The 21,173-nt window shown below is 35.5% G+C and overlaps 1 protein-coding gene across 1 annotated transcript in view; it reads right to left on the bottom strand.

The window, feature by feature from the left end:
• Positions 1-8,961, bottom strand: part of TMEM273 (transmembrane protein 273) — a 44,547-nt gene extending 35,586 nt beyond the window's left edge. Inside the window, exon 1 of the mRNA XM_074296107.1 lies at positions 8,860-8,961. Coding sequence (XP_074152208.1) covers positions 8,860-8,905 — 46 coding nt within the window. The 5' untranslated portion in view covers positions 8,906-8,961. The remainder of the gene's footprint in view (positions 1-8,859) is intronic.
• Positions 8,962-21,173: the final 12,212 nt, after the last annotated feature.

Below are 21,173 nucleotides of genomic sequence, written 5' to 3'. Positions count from 1 at the left end.
ACCTGTATGTGCCAAAATGTTTGTGGCAGCCCTTTCATAGTGGCTAGAAACTGGAAAATGAATGGATGTCCATCAATTGGAGAATGGTTGGGTAAATTATGGTATATGAAGGTTATGGAATATTACTGCTCTGTAAGAAATGACCAGCAGGACGAATACAGAGAGGTTTGGAGAGACATATCAACTGATGCTGAGTGAAACGAGCAGAACTAGGGGATCATTATACACTTCCACAATGATATTGTATGAGGATGTATTCTGATGGAAGTGGATATCTTCAACATAGAGAAAAGCTAATCCAATTCCAATTGATCAATGATGGACAGAATCAGCTACACCCAGAAAAGGAACACTAGGAAATGAGTGTAAACTGAGAGCATTGGTTTTTTGTTTTGTTTTGTTTTGTTTTTCTTCCCAGATTATTTTTACCTTCCTAATACAATCCTTCCCTTGCAAAACAACAACAACAAAATGCGGTTCTGCCCATATATATTGTACCTAGGATATACTATAAGATATTTAATATGGGAATGCCTGCCATTTAGGGGAGGGAGTGGAGGGAAGGAAGGGAAAAACTCGGAACAGAAGGGAGTACAAGGGATAATGTAAAAAAAAATTGCCTATGCATATGTACTGTCAAAGAAAATGTTATAATTATAAAAATTAATTAAAAAAAAAAAAGGAAAAGTTACATAGAGACAAAGCTAAGTTTCGACTTCTCTATCAGGTAGCTAATGGTAAAGGGTATATGTATATATATTATATAAAATTAAAATTAAAAAAACCTCTTCTTTGAGTTTTTTAGAGAGTCTCTGGTTTCATTTAACTGAAATTCACTTTTTAATATTTAAAAATTTTAATACTTAAAATTTAATTATTGTTATATATACATACACACACACACACACACACACACACACATATATATATATATATATATATATATATATATATATATATATATATATATATATATATATATATATATATACATATATACACACACACACACACACACACACACACACACACCCTGGCAGGATTGAGGCTTGATCCACCTGGAGTCTCCACTGCTTGGTTTAATTCTGAAAGTTAGCCTTGAGGTTATTAGGAATTCCATCTCATTAATCACAGGCCAAACAGGAAGATCTTAAAACAAACCCCTCACTTTTAATGTTAAGTTCTGCCTCTTTCTCTTACTTGACCCCGAACATTACAGTTTCCCTATCTGTAAAATGAGTAGACTGAACTTGGTGATAGCCAGTATGTCTTCCTTTTTTTAATTCACCTGCAATCCTCTGATATCACTTCATTTCTCTGAATTCCTCATCCCCTTCTGTCAAACAAGGGCAACAGTCAGTCACTCTCTTACACTGACAGCTTGCCCTGAACATAAAAGAATAAGAAGTTCCTTAATTTTTTTTTTCTTAAAGAATGGTGCAAATAATAGGGATCATTCAGTATGCAATGGCCCTCTGGAAATTCAGGCAGGCTCTGAAGTTTACTCATTATGCTGGTTCATGGATTTCATTCAATTCATCTATTTCACAATATTTGATAATCTTATGTATCTAAGTACTTAAAATTTTTAATAAATTCAATTTTTAAATGAAAGCAATACTCTTTAATAAAATTTAAGTACAAATAGTATTAAAGCTCAATGAAACTTAAAACTTAGATAATATTAATGGTTAAGTAGTAATTTTGAAGTATTGAAGCTTAAAACTTTAACAGTATTACTATTTAAGCAGTAAACACTTAAATAAGTAGTAAATTATAAATTAAATTAAATATATAAATTAAAGCAATTAGTAATATTTAAATACTCAAAGTGTTAGTACTTTAAGTTATTAAAACTTAAAATTTCAGCATCCTTTGGGGTGTCCTATATGTCTATCACCATCATCATTATCAATATTATTCCAAAATTTAGGAAACAATTTAATTTAGTAAAGAATTTAATATTTAGAAAAGTACAACAGTGGTTGGCTATCACACTGTATAAAAACTTCTGTTCATTCTTTATTAATTAATTCTTAAAGAGTCACACGTCAGTATTAAGATACTCAAAAACTCACATAATGCAAGTGGATCAATACATTTTTCAACCTAATAAATCAATATGATGAGAGCTCTGTGGTGTTTTTGTAGCAGCCCATCCAAATGGAATAAGTTCTAAACCTAAGTTACCTTCATACTGGATGAATGATCCAAGAAGGGAAGGGTCAATCTAGATGGGTTTGTGGATAACCATTTAGACAATTGTGGGTTTTCTTGCCAAAGGGATTTAGGTGGCTCCTTCTATACTGGAGATTCATGTAGAACTTGATCTCCCTCATTTATGGCGATTAAAGAATTGGAAGGGATTTCAGAGATGATCTAGCCCAAACTCTTTATTTCACAGATAACAATAAATGAAGCTTAGAAAAGATGATTAATTTGCCAGAGGTTGCACAGGTAGAAAATAGATGGCTTGGGATTTCAACCAGTGAACTCTTGATTTAGAATATTCTATCCACTACAACCCAGCTTCTTAAACTGTGGATTATGATCCCATATGGGGTCTTACTATGGAGTCGTGAATTTATGATTTATTATCAATTAATTTTGTATTTGTATTCCTATTTTATATCCCTTATGTAGTTGGGATCATGTAAAAAATTTCTTGGAAAAAAAGGGGTTTTAAGGGGGAAAAGTTTAAGAAGCCCTGGAGGACAGGACATTGTTTCCCATAAATTACGAGTGATTTCATGACACTTTTGATTATCCCTGTGGCTATTTACTTGTGTATTTGTGAAAAAGATCATGATTTACAATGCAGGCAACATTAACATGGAAAACCACAAGTCACTTTAATAAGAGTAAGTATCCAACAACTCTAATTTGGAAGGACCTACCTTGTTGAGAATAGGTAACCTTTGTGTTTGAAAAATGAAGCTTTGCTATGGAGCTGGAGCCCTCATCAAGGAGAGCAACATCTCGACAGAGCAATCAGATTCATAGCACCAGACAAAAAGCCAAAAGGCTTAGTCCTTGTAGAGTTTTCCAACTTTTCCCTGTTTTTCTTAGAAAGAAGCGCCAGACCTGAACCAAGCAAAGAACTCCTTTCACCCATCAGTCCAGAGGGAAGCTCCTACATAAAGGACAATCAACTCTGGGTCAGATCATGTTGGGGAAAAGGAGTGGTTTATCTCTCAAATTATCTAGCATCAATCCCTATAACACAGTTAACATTCCTAGACTCTGGGGAGGGAGAAGTGGAGAGAAAATAGGAGAGATGGGAGAAGGAGAAAGGAGGAAAGGAGAGCCCTAAGAGACTAATAATATAGAAATAGGATGGAAGGCAAGGATTAGAAACCCAAGACTTGGTAAGAAAGTGAGGACAGGAAGCACCCTAAAACAAAGCCCTATCACACCACTTTAATTATAATTCTAACTTCTTTTTTTTCACTCAACAGCATTTTATTTTTCTCCCAATTATCTGTAAAGATAATTTTAAACATTCATCTTTGTAAGATTTTTGATTTCCATTTTTTCCTTTTTCCTTCCCTTATGTCATCCCTCCCCCAAATAGCAAGCAATCTAATATAGATTATATATATAGATTATGCTTAATTTTTTTATATTGGTCACATGTTGTGAAAGAAAAATCAGAAAAAAGGGGGGAAAATTAAATGAAAATAGTAAGCTCCAATCTACATTCAGTCTCCATAGCTCTTTCTCTGGATGTGGATGGTATTTTCCATCCCAAGTCGTTTGGAATTATCTTGGATCACAGTATTGTATAGTTCATTGTCATCCTTCTGCAGTCTGCCTAATTTACATCCTATGCATCCTTGGATTGTAGTGCATTTCAACCTTTAAGTTAAATTCCCCAAGTAGTTCTTCTCCTAACAGAAATAATAATAGTATTCTTCTTGTGTATGGAAAGAAAGAGGGAGAGAGGAGTTTTGTGGAATAATTTAATAATGATTGTAAAGCCCAGTGGAAAGAGAAAGTGTTACATAAATGCTAAGTAGAATGGTTATTGTTATTCATGCAATATTCATACCCTTCTTTAGCCTCTGGGAGATTTTGCATTGAAGTCCATGGAGACTTCCTGGAGGGTAATCACTTGACTTCTAAAAAGATGGAGGGTAGAATACTGACTGCTCGGAATTAGAAGATCTTTCCTCAGGATAGAGTGAAAAATAAACATTCACTCTCATCTTTCTTCAGTCTTTAAGTAGAAGGAGAAAGGGAATAGTTGTATAAAGCCTTGGAGGAATACACTGAACAACTCTCCGGGGCTTTATTAAAAGCTGGATAAGCTCCCCAGGTGCTAAGGATGATGGAAAGTTTTAAGAATAGTGTGAAACTGTGTGGTAACAAATCCTTTGAAGTGCAATTATTTTAAGAATATAGATTTAAAGCAAGAGGTCTTTGGAGGTTATTAACTTCCATTTTACAACTAAGTGATTTGCCCAAAGTTTGGATTCTGATCCCCAAAATCAGGTCCAGAATTTTGACCACTGCACCACATGACCTCATTGAGAGCATTTTAAAAATTCCATTTAACCATCTCACCTAAAGCATTGAAAGATTCGGATCCTACCTTGACCATTCACCCCCAAGCTTCCAGAAATTCCTATAGGATTTCTCAGAATCAGCTTAGACATCTGTAGGTTTTTGTATAAAAAGTAACTGCCTTCAAAGTCATTTATCCCTCCTTATAGTTTGTGGGGAAGACAAGTATAGAACAACAAAAAAGAATAAAATTCCCAAAGAATAAAAATTAGTTCGAAAACATGCATTTGTGTAGACAAAATATAAGTCGGAAGCAATTAATAAAGGAGTTAGCTTGATCATTAAAAAATAAGTTGTTGTTTTCTTTTTTTTTTTAAGGAAAGATTGTTTTGTTCTTTATACTTAATCACATCTAGTACAACTAAGTAGTGAGGTGGATTGACCTGAGTCTGGCCGGAGTCAGCCACAGATACTTACTGGACAAGTCACTTTACTGGTTCTGCCTTGGTTTTCTCATTTGTCAAATGAGGAATTTACAAATAATATTTGTAAAGCATTTAGCACAGTGCCTGGCACATAGTAGGTATTCAATAAATGCTTGTTCACTTCCTATTCCCTGTGTTTTGCAAATAATAAGACTTAATAAATACTGTTTGATTGATTCATAAGTTAGTGAGGTTTCCCCTATGGTTTCTGGACTAACCTAAGTGAGTGATCTAGGGTATTTACTATAAACAAATCTGTCTAGTTCAGTTTCTGCCTATAAAGGTTGACCCTATGTTGGGAGATGTAGATTAAATGCTGGAAATTGTCAAAAAAAAAAAAAAAAAACGAAACCACTAAATGCCACTAGGGCATTTATGCCACAAAACAAATCACTTCTCTCTCTTGTTTCTAGTGATGATCTTTTAAGTATCTGGGATTCCTATCTGGAAAGTATCTGGGTTGCTCATATATTTTATTTAGACAATATAGAAAGATGAAATCAGGCTTGTCTTTCAGGGAACCATAAGTAGACCATTTGAATGAACCAAAAGTTAATCAAAGATATAGCAATTGTGTCTAGTGTGGATTCTGGGAGTCTGGGCAAAAGAGAAAATATTTTTTGTAGCTTTAATCATCAAAGCACATGTGATTGAATTTGGGAATTACTGAAGAAAAATCTGTTGGACCATGTGTTCAGGTACAAGAGGCTTCTTAATTGGGGATCTGTATGTTACAGGTTTCTTTAACATGACAGAATCAAAAGTTACCAAGTGTAGCTTGATGTTATCAAATGATGACCAGAGATCTGAAGCCAGGAGGAAGTTCAGAAGTCACTCAGACCAGCTTTTTCATTTTTCATAAGAGGAAGTTCCACCTCAGACACATTATGTAAGTTACCCAAGGTCACATCAATAGTATTGGGTACACCAATGTGTTGCTTTATTCCACAACTAAAATCTCCTCCCACTAGTAAGAGGGAATGAGGTTAGTGTATATGCTTTTCAAAGAATGTGACTGTCCTTGGGTGTTATCTAGGCAAAGTTTTTAAGTTGTAAAAGCTTTGCCTCTTCATTTGCTTCAGTTTTCTGGATCATATTTGTATTGCAGAGACTATAAACTGAGCACCGAAAAGTCAGATGAAATATAGAAAAATATTGGGCAGAGTAGAACTCCCCAAAGGTACTCACCTAGTCATATCTAGAAATTGTTGTGCCCAAGACAAAGGATTAAAAAGTATACTCTAATTAAAATGGGGAGGGAATAGGGGCTCATCCCAAGCGGGTCATCTGGTATTGTCTCATTTGACTAAATTATTATTGCTAACTAGATGCAAAACTTTACACAGTCTCTCTTGAAAAAATCTGCACTAAGATTTTTGAGACAATATTTATTCTTCATGTTATTTTTTCTAAGTATTTGTTGTCTCCCCCATTAGAATGTAAGATCATTATGAGTCAATGCTTCATTCTTTACATTTGTAGACCCATCACCTAGCACTCTGTCTGGAACACAGTAGGAATTTTACAAAATGTATTGATTATCTTTATAATGTTGAAGAGTCACAAATGCTGTCAACACCATTTAAATCTGGCACAAAGCTGAGCTGGTCCCATTTTCCTTACAGCTCTGCAATCCTTCTCTTCTCCCACCTGTTGACTCCAGCAGAATTTCTTCCAATGAAAACGTGAGTACATGCACACAAAATGGGTCTGAGATTTTATGTTCCATCTGCTTATATTCTGTTCAATAAGTCATGCCTTCAGAAACATATAGCTGAGATCACTCAGAGAGTTCTTTCCTGGCCTAAAACAAATAGCTAAATTCAGCTTTCAGACTCCCCAATAACTGGGACACAATTTTTTTTCTCAGAATTAAGAACTGGTTTTTTAAATTTTTTTTTCTTTGGTTTCTTGATTTTGTAGATGGGTTGTTGTTTTGTTTTTCCCTGAAAATGTTAAAAATCTTCAGATATTGAGTTGAAAGGGAAAGTGAGGAAGAGGTAAGAAGAGTGAAAAGAACATTTACTAAGAGAAGAGGAATCTTGGGGGCAGTAAGATCTCTTGGGTTCATAAGATTACAAAAGGCTAAAATAAGTGTTGTTTCTTCTATGCTTATAAGGGGAAGGAACTGTCAAAAAAAAATCTCTTTTTTTGCCAAGACTGATAATCTAAGAATAAAAATGATGATTTTTTGCTTTTAACATAAAAATGAATTTAATTCTTCTTTCTGCTGCTTCCATCTTTTCATGGTTAAAACAACAACAACAATAACAACAACAACAGCAACTTCCTAACAGATCTTTTGGTTTGGTTTGTTTGTTTGTTTGTTTGTTTTTCTGGAAAGAATAGAGGGAAAGAAAAGCCTTTGGGAGAAGATAGCAAAGGGCAGGATCAGTTACAGATTTCTTTATGGAACAAAGGCTGGGAGCAAACAGGTTGCCATTTGTTCTCTCCATACCCAACAAGAACCTATATCTTCTCTTCTCTGGTCCTGAGGCCTAAAGAAGTAATGTAACTTATCTAACTTATCTGACTTACCACATAACTAGCAAGAAATACTGTAAGGATTTGAACCAGGTAAGCACCTAGCAGGATCTTGGACTCAAAGCTATAACTAGGGATAGGGTGCTCAGGGCTTGGTTCTAGGGTGCTAGCATTGAGTAAAAAGATATTTTCCCTTTCTTACCTACAACCGAAATAGTAACTTTCCTCCAGAGTGTTGGAGGCAGCTTGGTTAAATAGAAAGAAGTAGAGCTTTCATGTGCTAGTGCACGTTTGTAGTCACCAGTAATTGGAAAAGTGAGCCTGGATTCAAGTTCAAGTATCCTGAGTTTCAATGGGCTACATCAATCAGGTATTTACGCCAAGTCCAAAATCAATATGGTGAGCTTCTGAAAGTAAGTTTGGAAGAAGGGAGGCAAAAAGTTCCAATTAGGTTTATGAGTGGTCATTTTTTGAGCCTCAGTGAAACAGAGAGATCTAGGAAAGGAAAAAATGAACAAACAAACAAAGAAATGAAAAAAAAAACAGAATGAAAAAAAGGGAAAGAAATAAAGAAGTAGAAAAAGGAAGGAAGGACAGAAGGGAGGAAGAAATGAAGAGAGGGAAGGAAGAAGGGAGGGAGGAGGGAGGAAGGAAAAAATGGAGGGAAAAAGAGAAGGGAAGGAGGAAGGGAGGAAGAGAGGAAAAGAGGGAGGGAGGGAAAACCGAGAGAGGGAGAAGGGAAAGTAGAAGCTTCTACTTTGCAGGGGTTCATGGCTTAAATTTTTGTACCCTCTAAATATCCCAACCTGGGGTAAAGCCTCAGTTACCTTCCTTGCTAAAACTCTTCCACTGGGTCCTTCTCTAGCCTAATAATCTATAATTCTATTTTAAACAAATGTTTCAATAAGCCTAGCTTTCACATTTCTTAGTAAATACTCCATGCAAAAAAGGACTAGTTTATGAAAAGTGAGCAACTAAGGGCATTGCACAGCTCCCCAGACTTCATAAGTGTGCAAACTGAACCTCATAACAACCTTGAATTCTATATTTGGCAGCTCAAGCTTAAATTTGAAGAACAAAAAAACCCAGGACGTAATGAGTTTATATGTCAATTGAAAACTTCAGAAGTCATAAATGAGGAGAAGCATCCAACCCTCCCTTCATCCTATGAAGAGTCCCATCCCCAATCCCAGGCTCACCTGCCTTCTCTTGAGTAAATTAACACAGTTAGACTTTAGTTAAGTTACATCAAGAGCCTTTTTCGGTAAACAGGAAGAAGTGGGACTGTTGTAGAATTTGAGGCAAACCAACAAGAATCAAACTGACTTCTTGAAAATAGCCTTCTGCAGAAGGGGCAAGCAATGCTATTACTGCTGCTACTTACTTAAGAAAAGAAGAAGAATCTTCAGGATTCCAGAACCCAAGGCCATCCCGGCTGCCCAGCTGGGCTGGGTGGCTCACCCACAGCCACTGAGTTAATGCAAGATTGCACAAACTGTCATCAAAAAGAGCTGGGGCCAAACCACATCATGTGATTGGGGACGGAAACAAAAAGCAGCCACATCCTGGGAGGGAGATGCTCGCTCTCTCTAGGGTCCTTTCTTTGTAATGTGTAGCCTTTCCAAGGAAGAGATTATAAACATCACAACATGGCTTTCCTAGAATCTAGAATTTTTTAATGACTTCCAGCTTTGACATCAGTGATTAAAGCATAGAATCAATTAAGTGACATTGGAAATAGGTCACAGGACTTTGAGTCCTGCCCCTCTTCCCAGACACTTAATGAGTGATTCTGCACAAGTCATTTCACTTATCTCCACCTCAGTTTCCTCATATGTAAAATGGAGATAATAATAGCACACTCCCTTTAATTGTGATAATCAAATAAAATTATAAGTGCTTTGTAAACTTTAAAGTAGTTTATAAAAGCCAGCTATTATTATTAGCTATACCAAACACGCAGAAAATATTGGGAAAATGTAAATATAATCAATATATAGAAAATGGGGTGTAGCAGCTCCATCCAAATTTATAGAAAGGATTGTTGTTAAGATAAATGAGACAATAGTAACCTATGTTTATAGAAATGTTTGCTTTGGGGCAGCTAGATATTGCAGTGGATAGAGCACCAGTCCTGAAGTCAGGAGGACCTGAGTTCAAATCTGGTCTGACACTTTTAACACTTCCTAGCTATGTGATCCTGGGTACGTCGCTTGACCCCAATTGCCTCAGCAATAAATTAAAAAAAATAATAAATAAACTTTTTCTTCTCTGAAGCTTAGATAAGTTAAATTATGTGTTTATGGTTCACATAGGTAATATGTATCAGAGAGAGGATTTGACTCCAAGTCCAAATTGAGCTTCCCTACAATTCAGAATCTCATTAGATAACATGGATTTTATTTTTTTTTCTTTTCTGTTTTAAAAAATATATGCAAAGACAGTTTTCAACATTCACCCTTGCAAAAACCTTGTGTTAATTTTTCTCCCTTCCTTCCCCCCACCTTTCCCCTAAACAGCAGGCCAATATATCTTAAACATGTGCAATTCTTCTACACAAATTTCCACAGTTTTCAGTCTGCCCAAGAAAAATCAGATCAAAAAGGGAAACAACGAGAAAAAAGGAATAAAACCACCAAAAAGGTGAAAATACTATGTTGTGATCCACATTCAGGTGCCACAATCCTCCTTCTGGATGCAGATGGCTCTCTCCATCACAAGTTTATTGGAATTGGACTGAATTACCTCATTGTTGAAAAGAGTTGATCACATAATCTTGTTGCCCTGTACAATGTTCTCTTGTTTCTACTCACTTCACTTAGAATCAGTTCATATAAGTCTTTCCAGGTCTCTCTGAAATTAGCCTCCTTATAGTTTCTTACAGAACAATAATATTCATCACATTCATATACCATAACTTATTCAGCCATTCCCCAGCTGTTGGACATTCATTAAAAAAGGGCTGTTACCAACATTTTTGCACATGTAGATCCTTTTCCCCTTTTTATGATCTCTTTGGGATACAGACCCAAGAGAGACACTGCTGGATCAAAGGGTATGTACAATTGGATAGCCCTTTGGGCATAGTAATGGATTTAATTTTTTTTTCAAAATAACTTTATGATCTTAGAAGGAATGACATTCTTTACATGCAAAGAATTATATGACTCAGTTCAAGCTTCCATTTTTTCCTTGGAGCTCAACAGGTTCTATCAAGTTATCCATCTATCCATGAAATATCAATGCTTTCAGCACTGACACTGGATCAAAATACTATTGATCATAGTGTCATACAGGAAAAGAGATTGCTTTCTCCAACAGAATCATTTTCAAAAGTTTTAAGAAATTCTGAAAGTGGGGATATAGAGAGGAATCTCACTTGCCATTTTTCATCTAGCAAAGTCCAAAGCAGTGGAATTCATCAAAATACCTTTTCTGAGTACAAGGAAAAGCTTTCCCCAAGAGAAGCTAGAAAGTCCCATTCAACTCTCAAATTCCGTACTTTATAACTCTGTGGTTCTCCTGAACTCAGATAATTAGAGTGGGGGAACCCATAGTCAAGATAGGATCCCTGTGTTATATGCTCCTGCTTTTGCTTACAACAAATTTTATTTTTGCCATTTATTCCTCCAGCTCTTTTTATATGGGGAATGGACTTGCTCAGGATCATATAATTAGCAAGTGTCTAAGGCCAGATTTGAATTAATGAAGATGAATCTTCTCAATTCCAAGCCCAGTGTTCTATCCATTGCCTCATCCAGCATCCCAATAGAGAAGCTTGGGATACTTTTATTTTTTAATGTATTTCATCTTCCTTGAGCCTCACAACAACTTTGTCAAGCACAGACTTCCAGTATTATTATTTATACTGAGTTAGGGAGCTGTCTAGCCCAAGCATATGAAGACTTTCCCCAGTAGACATGAAGGTGACTGAAATACAGTCTATGGAACACTTCAAGCTTGGTCAGACATTAAGGTCATCCACTGCATCCTAGGCCATTATCATCATCCTGTCTTTTGTCTTGTCACTGGTCTTTACTGACTATGGAAAAGAGAAGGAGGCTGATAACTTTGGGCAACTGGCTCATTTAAATCTAATTCATCTGAAAATCAAGACACTGCTCCATTAAGTCACTGGTCCTTAGAAACAAAGTACAAAGGTACAAACTTAGATGACAATAATATTCATGATACAACAAACTCATAAAAAAAATCACAAAATAAAATTCTGTGAGATCTGAGGTAATAAATATATTGATTTGGGGTTGGAGAATCACAATAAGCTTCATTTCAATAAATCAATAATCAATCAATCAGTGAGCATATATTAAGCTTTACTATGTGCCAGAGATTGTGCTAAATGCTAAGAATATAAATACAAAGAATGAAAACATTCATCTCTCTAACAGTCTATATTTCATATACTAAGGTATATGAAATCCTACAAAGGAAATAGTTCTGAGGGTATCTCCTTGTTCCCTTAGTATTGATCCTTGATGAAGGAGCCTTAGAATCCATTTTTCCTAGATGCTAGGAATATAGGAATGTAAGGACTCTGAAGTTTAGAACCAGATTTAGGCATGCTGAAGACATGGGACTGAATGAGACTAGTAAGGGGAAGAATATCGAAAGAAAAAAGGGTCAAGTATTCACCTCTGGGAAGGTACACATTTAAACAACTTTGAACATTGAAAAAATGTCAATGGTGAGTAAAATCAAAGGAATCCTACTTTATAGGGTGTTGAGTGAAAAGAATATATTCAGACACTATAAAGACAGATCAAGAGGCAGGTAAATTAAAAATTCTTTGATGTCAACAAGCACTGCTGAATTTCTATAGCCTAGCAACTACATGGAGGTCAAAGAGAGATGAAAGATTAGAGACAATGATGTCTTAGATAATATTGCCCAGGACTGTGAAATGTAGGCCATGAATTAAGACATTTTGTAAATAGATGTAGACAAAAAACAGCATATTTTTTATTACTGATTTTAGCTACTTATTCTTAGACTAATTTTTATGATGTCATATAGAACTAAACACAATCAATCTTCAGTGTACCCTGGAATCTCATATTTCATAAAAGTACCATAACATAGGGGAACACAAATAAGGTAAATTTAGGGTGGACAAAAACTCATTTGGAGAAAGCAAATATCTTCCCTGAAGGACTTTTACTCTATATTCAAACCAAAAGTAATTCATCTGGATGTCTTACACATAGAGGATGATTCCAGCCTGTAAGACTCCCAGCACTTTACTGATATTAATGAGGTCTCCTGACACCATTGGGAGGGAGTAAATCTGTGCCCAACACAGTGAGTAAGTAAAAAGCAAAGAGATAAATGTGGGCAGGAGTCCTGGAAGCCAGGATCTTCTTTTATCACTGAGCTAAACTCTTTCATCCCCAAATTTGTCATCATAATCTCAATGAAATTCATCCAGAAATCTCATTTCCCTTGATGATGGCCATCATGTCAATCAGCCAATCAGTTTAGAAATATTTATTACAGAAAGAAACAGTTACCTAGTGGGTCCCTGTGATTGTAGAAAGGGACCCTTTACAATCTATAAGCATTTTATAATGAGTCAAAAATTGCACTACAAATGGGGAAATAATTTTCTCCAGAAGGTTATGAGAAGAGCAGAGGGCAAAGCAGAAGGCACAATAGGTAGATATATGTTGCAACCCTAATTTGTAGTATTCGAGGGGAATCTGATATCCTGATTCTTTTTCATCATCCTCCTTTCTCAGTTTTTCTCTTTCCTCGGGTTATTGCCAAGGCTTGTGAATAAAGACTACATAGGAAACAGCCCCACCATAGTCTACTTCTGGGACAGCTAGAATAAAGAAATGGCAAACCACTCCAGTCTCAAATGGGCTTACGAAGAGTCAGATATAACAGAAATGATTGAACAACAATGGACCCCTAGGAAATGATGCAATATACCCAATCTAACATGTGAGGGTATTGAATATGGCAAATGAAACTGTTGTAAAGGCAATGTCCATAGCTGTCACAAGAGTTGTGAACTACTCGTCCAAAGAGTTTGACAATGAAAGCCAAAAGATATAGGACAGTGGCTAGAAGGAGAAGCAAATATTAAAAGATTGTTAAAGTAGGAAAGGCTTTTGTTTTAAGATAGAAAGAAAAGTGCTATAATAGAGAAATCAAGCAATCTCTTCCTTGTGGGTTCTCCTTTGCACAATCCCTCTGCAATATGGTGGATGATCCTCAAGGTATATTGTCATAAAAAAAAATCATTGACCAGAAAGTTATATAGTAATTGTAGCCATTTCTAAACTTAGAAATAAGGTTATCTATGGAAAAGTGATTAGTATATATATATATATATATATATATATATATATATATATATATATATATATATATATATATATATATATATATATATACCTCAGAGTAAACACAGGAAAGTTTATTCTTGATGCAATATTAACCATGAATCTCAGTAGTAACTACAAGTCTGTGTGGTATACAAAACAACACTGAAATAGGAGATTTTAGCTCTAGTTATACTAGTTAACTAGATAGCTTTAGCATAATCATTCTAGATCTCATTGTCATCATCTGTAAAATTAATAGCTTTAGCTTCTAGATACATACATACATACATCTAGATCTCATTGTCATCATCTGTAAAATTAATAGTGTTATTAAGGCAATCAATTTGTAATATAATGATACCACTGAAAGCCCAAAGTAACTTCTGTCTTCATTATTTTTTTCCCCAAAATGACACAGAGAGAGAGAGATGAATAGTTCTTCATGATCTAAGAGGAAGTAGCCCAATCCACAACCATCATGAACAAAAGACTTTAACATAGATGAAATTGGCCAAGGTGTCCTTAAATAAGGATTATCCAAAAACAAGGCTAGTTAGAACCTAGGCTTGGAGCAAACTCAGAAAACAGTTATTCTGAAAAATAAAATCCTAGATGTAGTTCACAAGTACATACCCTAGTTATAAATCAACATTCCTTCATATATACACTAGTTGTATGATTTTTCAGAAAGTCACTGGACATTCTTTACTGTTCTTATCTATATTTTAAAAGAGAAGTTCCTCTTTAACACTCTTATTTCCCAAGGGCTTAGAAAGATAAAGTTTAGTCATTTCAAAAAAACTTGTTTTTACCCCAAAGCAAAGTGTTTATAAGCTATTTTTATAAAACTCAAAATTAATTGGAAGGTTGGTATTTATATAGGGAATTCTGACCAGAGCTGATGACTAGTATGAAATTTCAAGGCCTAAAAATCCCTCTTTTTTCTGTATTAGCTTTATACCCAAGAATTAAAAAATAAATAAATAAAAAGAATTGGTATTCAAATTATCTATGATTAGTTTATCAAAGTAGTCTAACAAAGACCATAACAGTCAACTTGATATAATAAGTAACTCTTAAACTGTCTTCACATTTTAAAATTATAAAATATAGTCTTTGTATTTGTAGAAAGAAGAAATAGAGAAATATAATTGAGATTCTCAAACGCTCTAGTTTCCTCCCCCAAAAACCTGCACCCAGCATTGTAAATAAGAAACAGAATGGATTGTTTTCTGTCTTCCTCACCTTCCAGTAGAAAGGGGTCTTTCAGCAAACAAGTACCAGGAAGACAGGCAGTATGAGGGAAGAAATGCAATGGCTTTGAGAAAATCTGTGTATTAGGTAATCAGCCCTTGGGAAATGAAACATTGGCTGGAATATAAACCACTAATGTTATAGCCTGAAACACAGTTTCTCTATCTTTCTGTCTGTCTGTCCCTCTCTATCTGTGTATATCTCTCTGTCTCTTTGTGTTCTCTATCCCTCTGTCTCTATCCTTCTCTGTCTCTGCCTCTGTGTGTCTATCTCCTTTCCTCCCTTTGCTTCATTTAGAGAAGTGAAATTGCTGGACTTTGGGGGCTATGCTTTGAAAAACTATATAAGTACTATAATGTATAGATATCAATTGATATATCCACAAATATATGCATTTATGTACATATGAACATACATACATATATCAAACCATATATATTATATTTGTGTATAATATATATATATATATATATATATATATCTCCACACATATATTTTATAAGCACACACACTAATTAATAAGAATATCTTTCCAGAGAATTCAATTCTCCTTTCAATTTGTGTGCTTATAAAATATATATGTGTGAATATATATATATATATATATATATATACACACACACACACACACACATATATATATAATATGTATATGTGGATATAGATTATATACAATTTATGTATGTATTTATTTATTAAGTAAAGGCTGATGATTTTATGCATCTCTGCCCCACTTAAATCCAATTCATATGCAAATCAGTACATTATCTCATAAAGTTATTGGGCCTCTTTAAAAAATGAAGGATAAATAACAACAACCTATTCTGTGCTTGGGCACTAGGAATACAAAGACTTGTGCTCTTTAGAAGTTTATGTTTGATGGGTAGACTAAAACTTCATAGAAGAGGTTTTACTGCACCGATAAAGGGTATTTCCTCATCCCTCCAGACCCTTAATCTATCGTTTCTACCTCTCAGGGTTACTGTAAGGTTCAGATAAACTAATGTATGGGAAGTGTTTCATAAATGTTAAGGAAATATGTAATGGCTGTTTATTATTATTATTATCCACACCATCTCACAGGCACATTTCATTTATACATGGTCCATTTCAATTATCTTTTGAACTTGGATCCTTCTGATTTTTGGCAGCAGTCTATTTTGGCAGTGTGTCCTTTTCCTCCAGCCATACCTTCCTCCACCATCTCAGGAATGCATATGATAACTCAAGTCAACAAGTGTTTTATTAAATGTTTACTTATGTGCCAAGTGTTAGGGGTAAAAATTCAAGGTGACAGAAAGATAGTTCCTTCCATCAAGGAACTTATGTTCTAGTAAAAGAAAAGTGTATATGCACATGGGAATCTGCAAAAGGTAAGAGTAAACCAAGAAATTAGGGGAAGGAAGGAAAGAAGGAAGGAAGGGAGGGAGAGAAGAAGAAAGAAAGGAAGGGAGGAAGGAAGGGAGGAAGGGAGGAAGGAAGGAAGGAAGGAAGGAAGGGAGGGGGGAAGGAAGGGAGGGAGGAAGGAAGGGAGGGGGGAAGGAAGGGAGGGGGAAGGGAGGGAGGGGGAAGGAAGGGAGGGAGGGAGGAAGGAAGGAAGGAAGGAAGGAAGGAAGGAAGGAAGGAAGGAAGGAAGGAAGGGAGGAAGGGAGGAAGGAAGGAAGGAAGGAAGGAAGGGAGGGGGGAAGGAAGGGAGGGGGAAGGGAGGGAGGGAGGAAGGAAGGAAGGAAGGAAGGAAGGAAGGAAGGAAGGAAGGAAGGAAGGAAGGAAGGAAGGAAGGAAAGAAGGAAGGAAGGAAGGAAGGAAGGAAGGAAGGAAGGAAGGAAGGAAGGAAGGAAGGAAGGAAGGAAGGAAGGAAGGAAGGAAGGAAGGAAGGAAGGAAGGAAGGAAGGAAGGAAGGGAGAGAAGAAGGAAAGACTTGGTATTAGTCACCTATTGCTCCTAGTGCTGCTTAGTTTTGCCATTTGTTCTGTCAGTACCACTGACCAAAAGTCAGGCAGAAGAAGTCTAACTTCCTTCCCAAATGTTAGCTCTATAAATTCTTGAAGAGAGCTATCATAACAGTCTAAAGCCCTATTTGTCTGGCCCAGACCTTGTGCCTTAAGTAACTGATTAGGCTGCATGGTGTTAATGATTTAAAAGACATTTACAGCTCTTAGTCATGGGCTTCTGGAATGTGGAAAAGCTGAATGAATTCATTGGGATCATCTGCTTATAAAAACAGTATCTAGAAGAGAGGGTATCTCTTCAGATTTCATGAACTGTTTATTCCTATGAAGGTATTGCTGGCTATGGAGTAGGTATGTTCTATTCAGCAAAGACCAGATCATAGAGGCTCGTTTTTCTTCAGTCCAAGGAGTTTTATCTGTTTTGTTTTTAAATTATTTACCTTGTTGATCTGTTCTTTCCAAATGGTGAACTTGAATTTGAGGCGAGCCTATACCTGGCCCAATATAATAAGCAAACCCTCCTCTCCACCATCACCTTGTCAGAGATCTTTTCTTCTTCAAGCTAAAGATTCCCCAGTTCTTTCCATAGGTCCTTATCCAACTCTTCAATACTCCCTCATCCTAGTCACCTTACTCGGTTTGATTCAGTTTGTCAATGGCTCTCCTCAAATTTAGGCAAACTTCATCTTGAATGTAGCTACAGCCTATTGTTCAAAGTTTAATTATATTAAGATCATTTTGAAAAAATTGCTTTCATGGCTATTTGTCTCTCCCTTCTTCATCATATGTGAACACTCAGCACTTAACAGCCTGACACATAGTAGGCACTTAATCAGTGAGATGCTAAAAGTATCATGACCTCATTTTGCATATAAGAATATGGAGCCTAAGAGTGGCTAAAGAATTTATTCAATGTCATGTAGTTAGGGCCAATCAGTCAACAAGTATTTAAGTGTCTCCTATATAGCAGACACTCTCTAATGATAGAGACAAATACATGTAAATATATAGAGCATAACTATAAAATAAATGAACATAAACAAACATCCAGATATGTATACACACATATATGTATATCGTATATATATAAAATATGTCTATACATAAGTGTATATGTGTACATACATATATACATATATATATATATTATTAGTTAAATACAAAGTTGAATAGAAGATCACTAGCAGTGAGCAGGGTCAGGAAAGGTTTCAAGCTAAAGATAATAGCACTTGTTTTGTTATTATTATTGATGAGCTGTTTCAGCTGTGTTCCACAAATCTGTGACTCCATTTGGGTCACAGTATCTTCTAGATACTGTTTCTTATAAGCAGATGGTCCCAATACATTCAGCTTTTACACCTTCCAGAAGGTCATGACTAAGAATTATAAATCATTAACACCATGCAGCCTAATGTGCATTTGAGCAAAGGTACTGATTTGTCATTTCCTTCTCCAGCTCATTTTACAAATGAGGAAACTGAGGCAAACAAGTGAACTAGGGTCCAGAGCCACCCAACTAGTAAATGTCTGGGAGCAGATTTAAACTCTCAAAGATGTCTTTGGATCTAGCACTCAGTGCACTGTGGTGCTACCTAGCTGTTCCAATGACACTACACTACATTTTAAAACACTGTGATAATGAAGATAAGGAGATAGTTAATTCCAAGCATGAAAGATTTCTGGTGCAGAAACATTGAAATGGCAGAGAAAATATCATTTATGAGGAATTATTATTCAAATCCATGTTTCCTGATTATAAAGTTGTAGACATGAAATGATTCAACTCAATCTCCTATTTAATTCTTTTATGTCTTATCTAATTTGGGCAAGACTCCTCCAGCTTCAGGGGACCAGTATTTTCCCCTTCAGTTTCCAATAGATACCCAATGGATATAAGGGTAATTGTCAAAGGCAGTTATCAGGTTTGCAATTAGTTGGGAACTCCAGCCTAAATGTCAAAAGGAGGGATTCTGAAATCTTCCTTGCTTTGACAGTGATTATGCAGGGGTAGAATGAAGTTTCTGCATAACAGCATGTAATCTTAGTATTGGATTTTAAAGTTTGTTAAAAGCTTAGCTAAACAAATGTATAGGATATCATAGAGAACTCATGAAGTGATACAGGTATTATTATCCATATTTTATAGATGACAAAACGGAAGCTTAGAGAGATGAAGTGATTTCCCAAAGCCCCAAAAATAATTGATGCCAAGAATAGAATTTGAACATAGTTCTTCCTGACTTCAGGTCCAATGCTCTATCTCTAATACTAAGCCATGCTACATCTACTAGAAGAATAATGGAAGACTGGTTTTTAAGGCAGTGAAAATACACTTAATTTAAACAGTATAGTGAAGAATTTTACCCTTTTTGTGTGCTGAGAAGCTCTTTAAGGTTCTTTTTAGAATCCTAAAATTATTCCTTTGATCAATTTCTATTGTTCAGTAATAAAGATGGGATCAAGACAATTCAGATTAGGTTAAATATGTGCAGATCTAAATATGTGCCTCCTAGGTGGCATTCTTTGTGTTGAATAGATCTTACTTTATCATCACAAAATGAAAATCGCCTTTTCTTGAACCTGACAAAAATACTCTAGAACATGAACTAATGCTGAGTGTAACAAGCAGAACCAGGATTACACTGTATGCAGTAACAGCAGGATTATGCAATGATCAACTCTGAAAGACTTGATTCTTCTCAGTGGTGCAATGATCCAAGGCAGTCTCAATAAAAATTTGGATAGAAAATGCCATCTGCAAGCAGAAAAAAGAATTATGGAGATTGAATGAAAATCAACACATACCTATGTTCACTTCAAGCATTCATTTAGTTTTGCTCTAGTAAAGAGTAAACTCATTTCAAGTTTCCTCTATCCAAGTCAGCCTCTTCAATTTTGGTTTGGCTTTAAGTATTAAAAAGTTTGTGGTATTTTTCCCTAGTCTTTAGTTAAACTTTGCTTCCTTATATATTGGTCTTAACTGCCCCTGCTAGGGTAATGAAGAATGAGTTTCATTCTTCTTCCATCAACTTTTCACCTATTGAAAAATATTATCATGATTTCCTAATACCAGAAATACCAGAAATACCAAGTGCTCCAATTGAGGGAAAAATTGTTTGTCTCTTCAAATTATTCTTAAAATATAGTCCTTCTTTAACTCTTTGAGGAAATCTTTTTTTTTTTTTTCACTCAACCACTTTCCACATGGCATCATCTCACATTTCTTCACCATCTTCGTTGTTCTCATCCAATTGTCTTCATTCCACTCCGCAGGTGTTGCTGACTCCATGGGGTGGCACAGACTCAGCATGGCAAAGAATCTGCAAGGAGGAATTCACAGGAATCTACAGCAGTGTTGGCCACTCTGCCCTGGTTGCAAACCAGTAGATAAGCAGAGAAGTTATAAGACATCTAACACCAAACACAAAAAATCAATAGTGAACCCCCAAAATGCCAGAATCTCACAGGACTTGACCATACCTACCCAACACTGGGAATAAATCCGCATTGACTCAGCTCAGCTGTAGTTGCTTGGAAAACCTCCCCTGCCCTAAAGTCAGACCTTAACTTAACTTTAAAAATGAGTAAAGTAAAGAGGGCTCTAATGATTGACAGCTTTTATGGCAAAAGAAAATAGATTTCAAACCCTGAAGAGATTAAAGGCAAATTGTCTCCAGATGAAGCCCCAAAAGGCAATATAACCTGGTTTCCATCACACAAGGCTGTCTTAGAAGAAATTAAAAAGGATCTTAAAAGAGAGCTAGAAGAAAAATGGGGAAAGGAAATGAAAAGTTTGCAAGAGGATCTGGAAAAGGCAACACAGAAATTATGTGAAAAAAATTCAGTACAAAATAGACTTAGTGAAATGGAAAAGGCATATAACACATAAAAATATAAATTTGATAAAATGAAAAAAGAAAGCAACTCCCAGAAAACCAGAATTTGTGAAACAGAAAAAGAAAATAACTCCTTAAAAAACAGAATTTGTGAAATGGAAAAAAATTCCATAGGACAAAACAACTTGTTTAAAATTCAATTGGACAAAAAAAAAAAAAAAAAAAAAAAAAAAAAGTAAAGGAAGAAAATAACTCACTAAAATTCAGAATTGGATCAATGGAAATGAATAACTCACTGAGACAACAAAA

The sequence above is a fragment of the Sminthopsis crassicaudata genome, chromosome 2, assembly GCF_048593235.1.
Source record: "Sminthopsis crassicaudata isolate SCR6 chromosome 2, ASM4859323v1, whole genome shotgun sequence".
NCBI lineage: Eukaryota > Metazoa > Chordata > Mammalia > Dasyuromorphia > Dasyuridae > Sminthopsis > Sminthopsis crassicaudata.
Note: the sequence above shows the minus strand (reverse complement) of the source record. Positions and strands in the feature narration are given on the sequence as shown.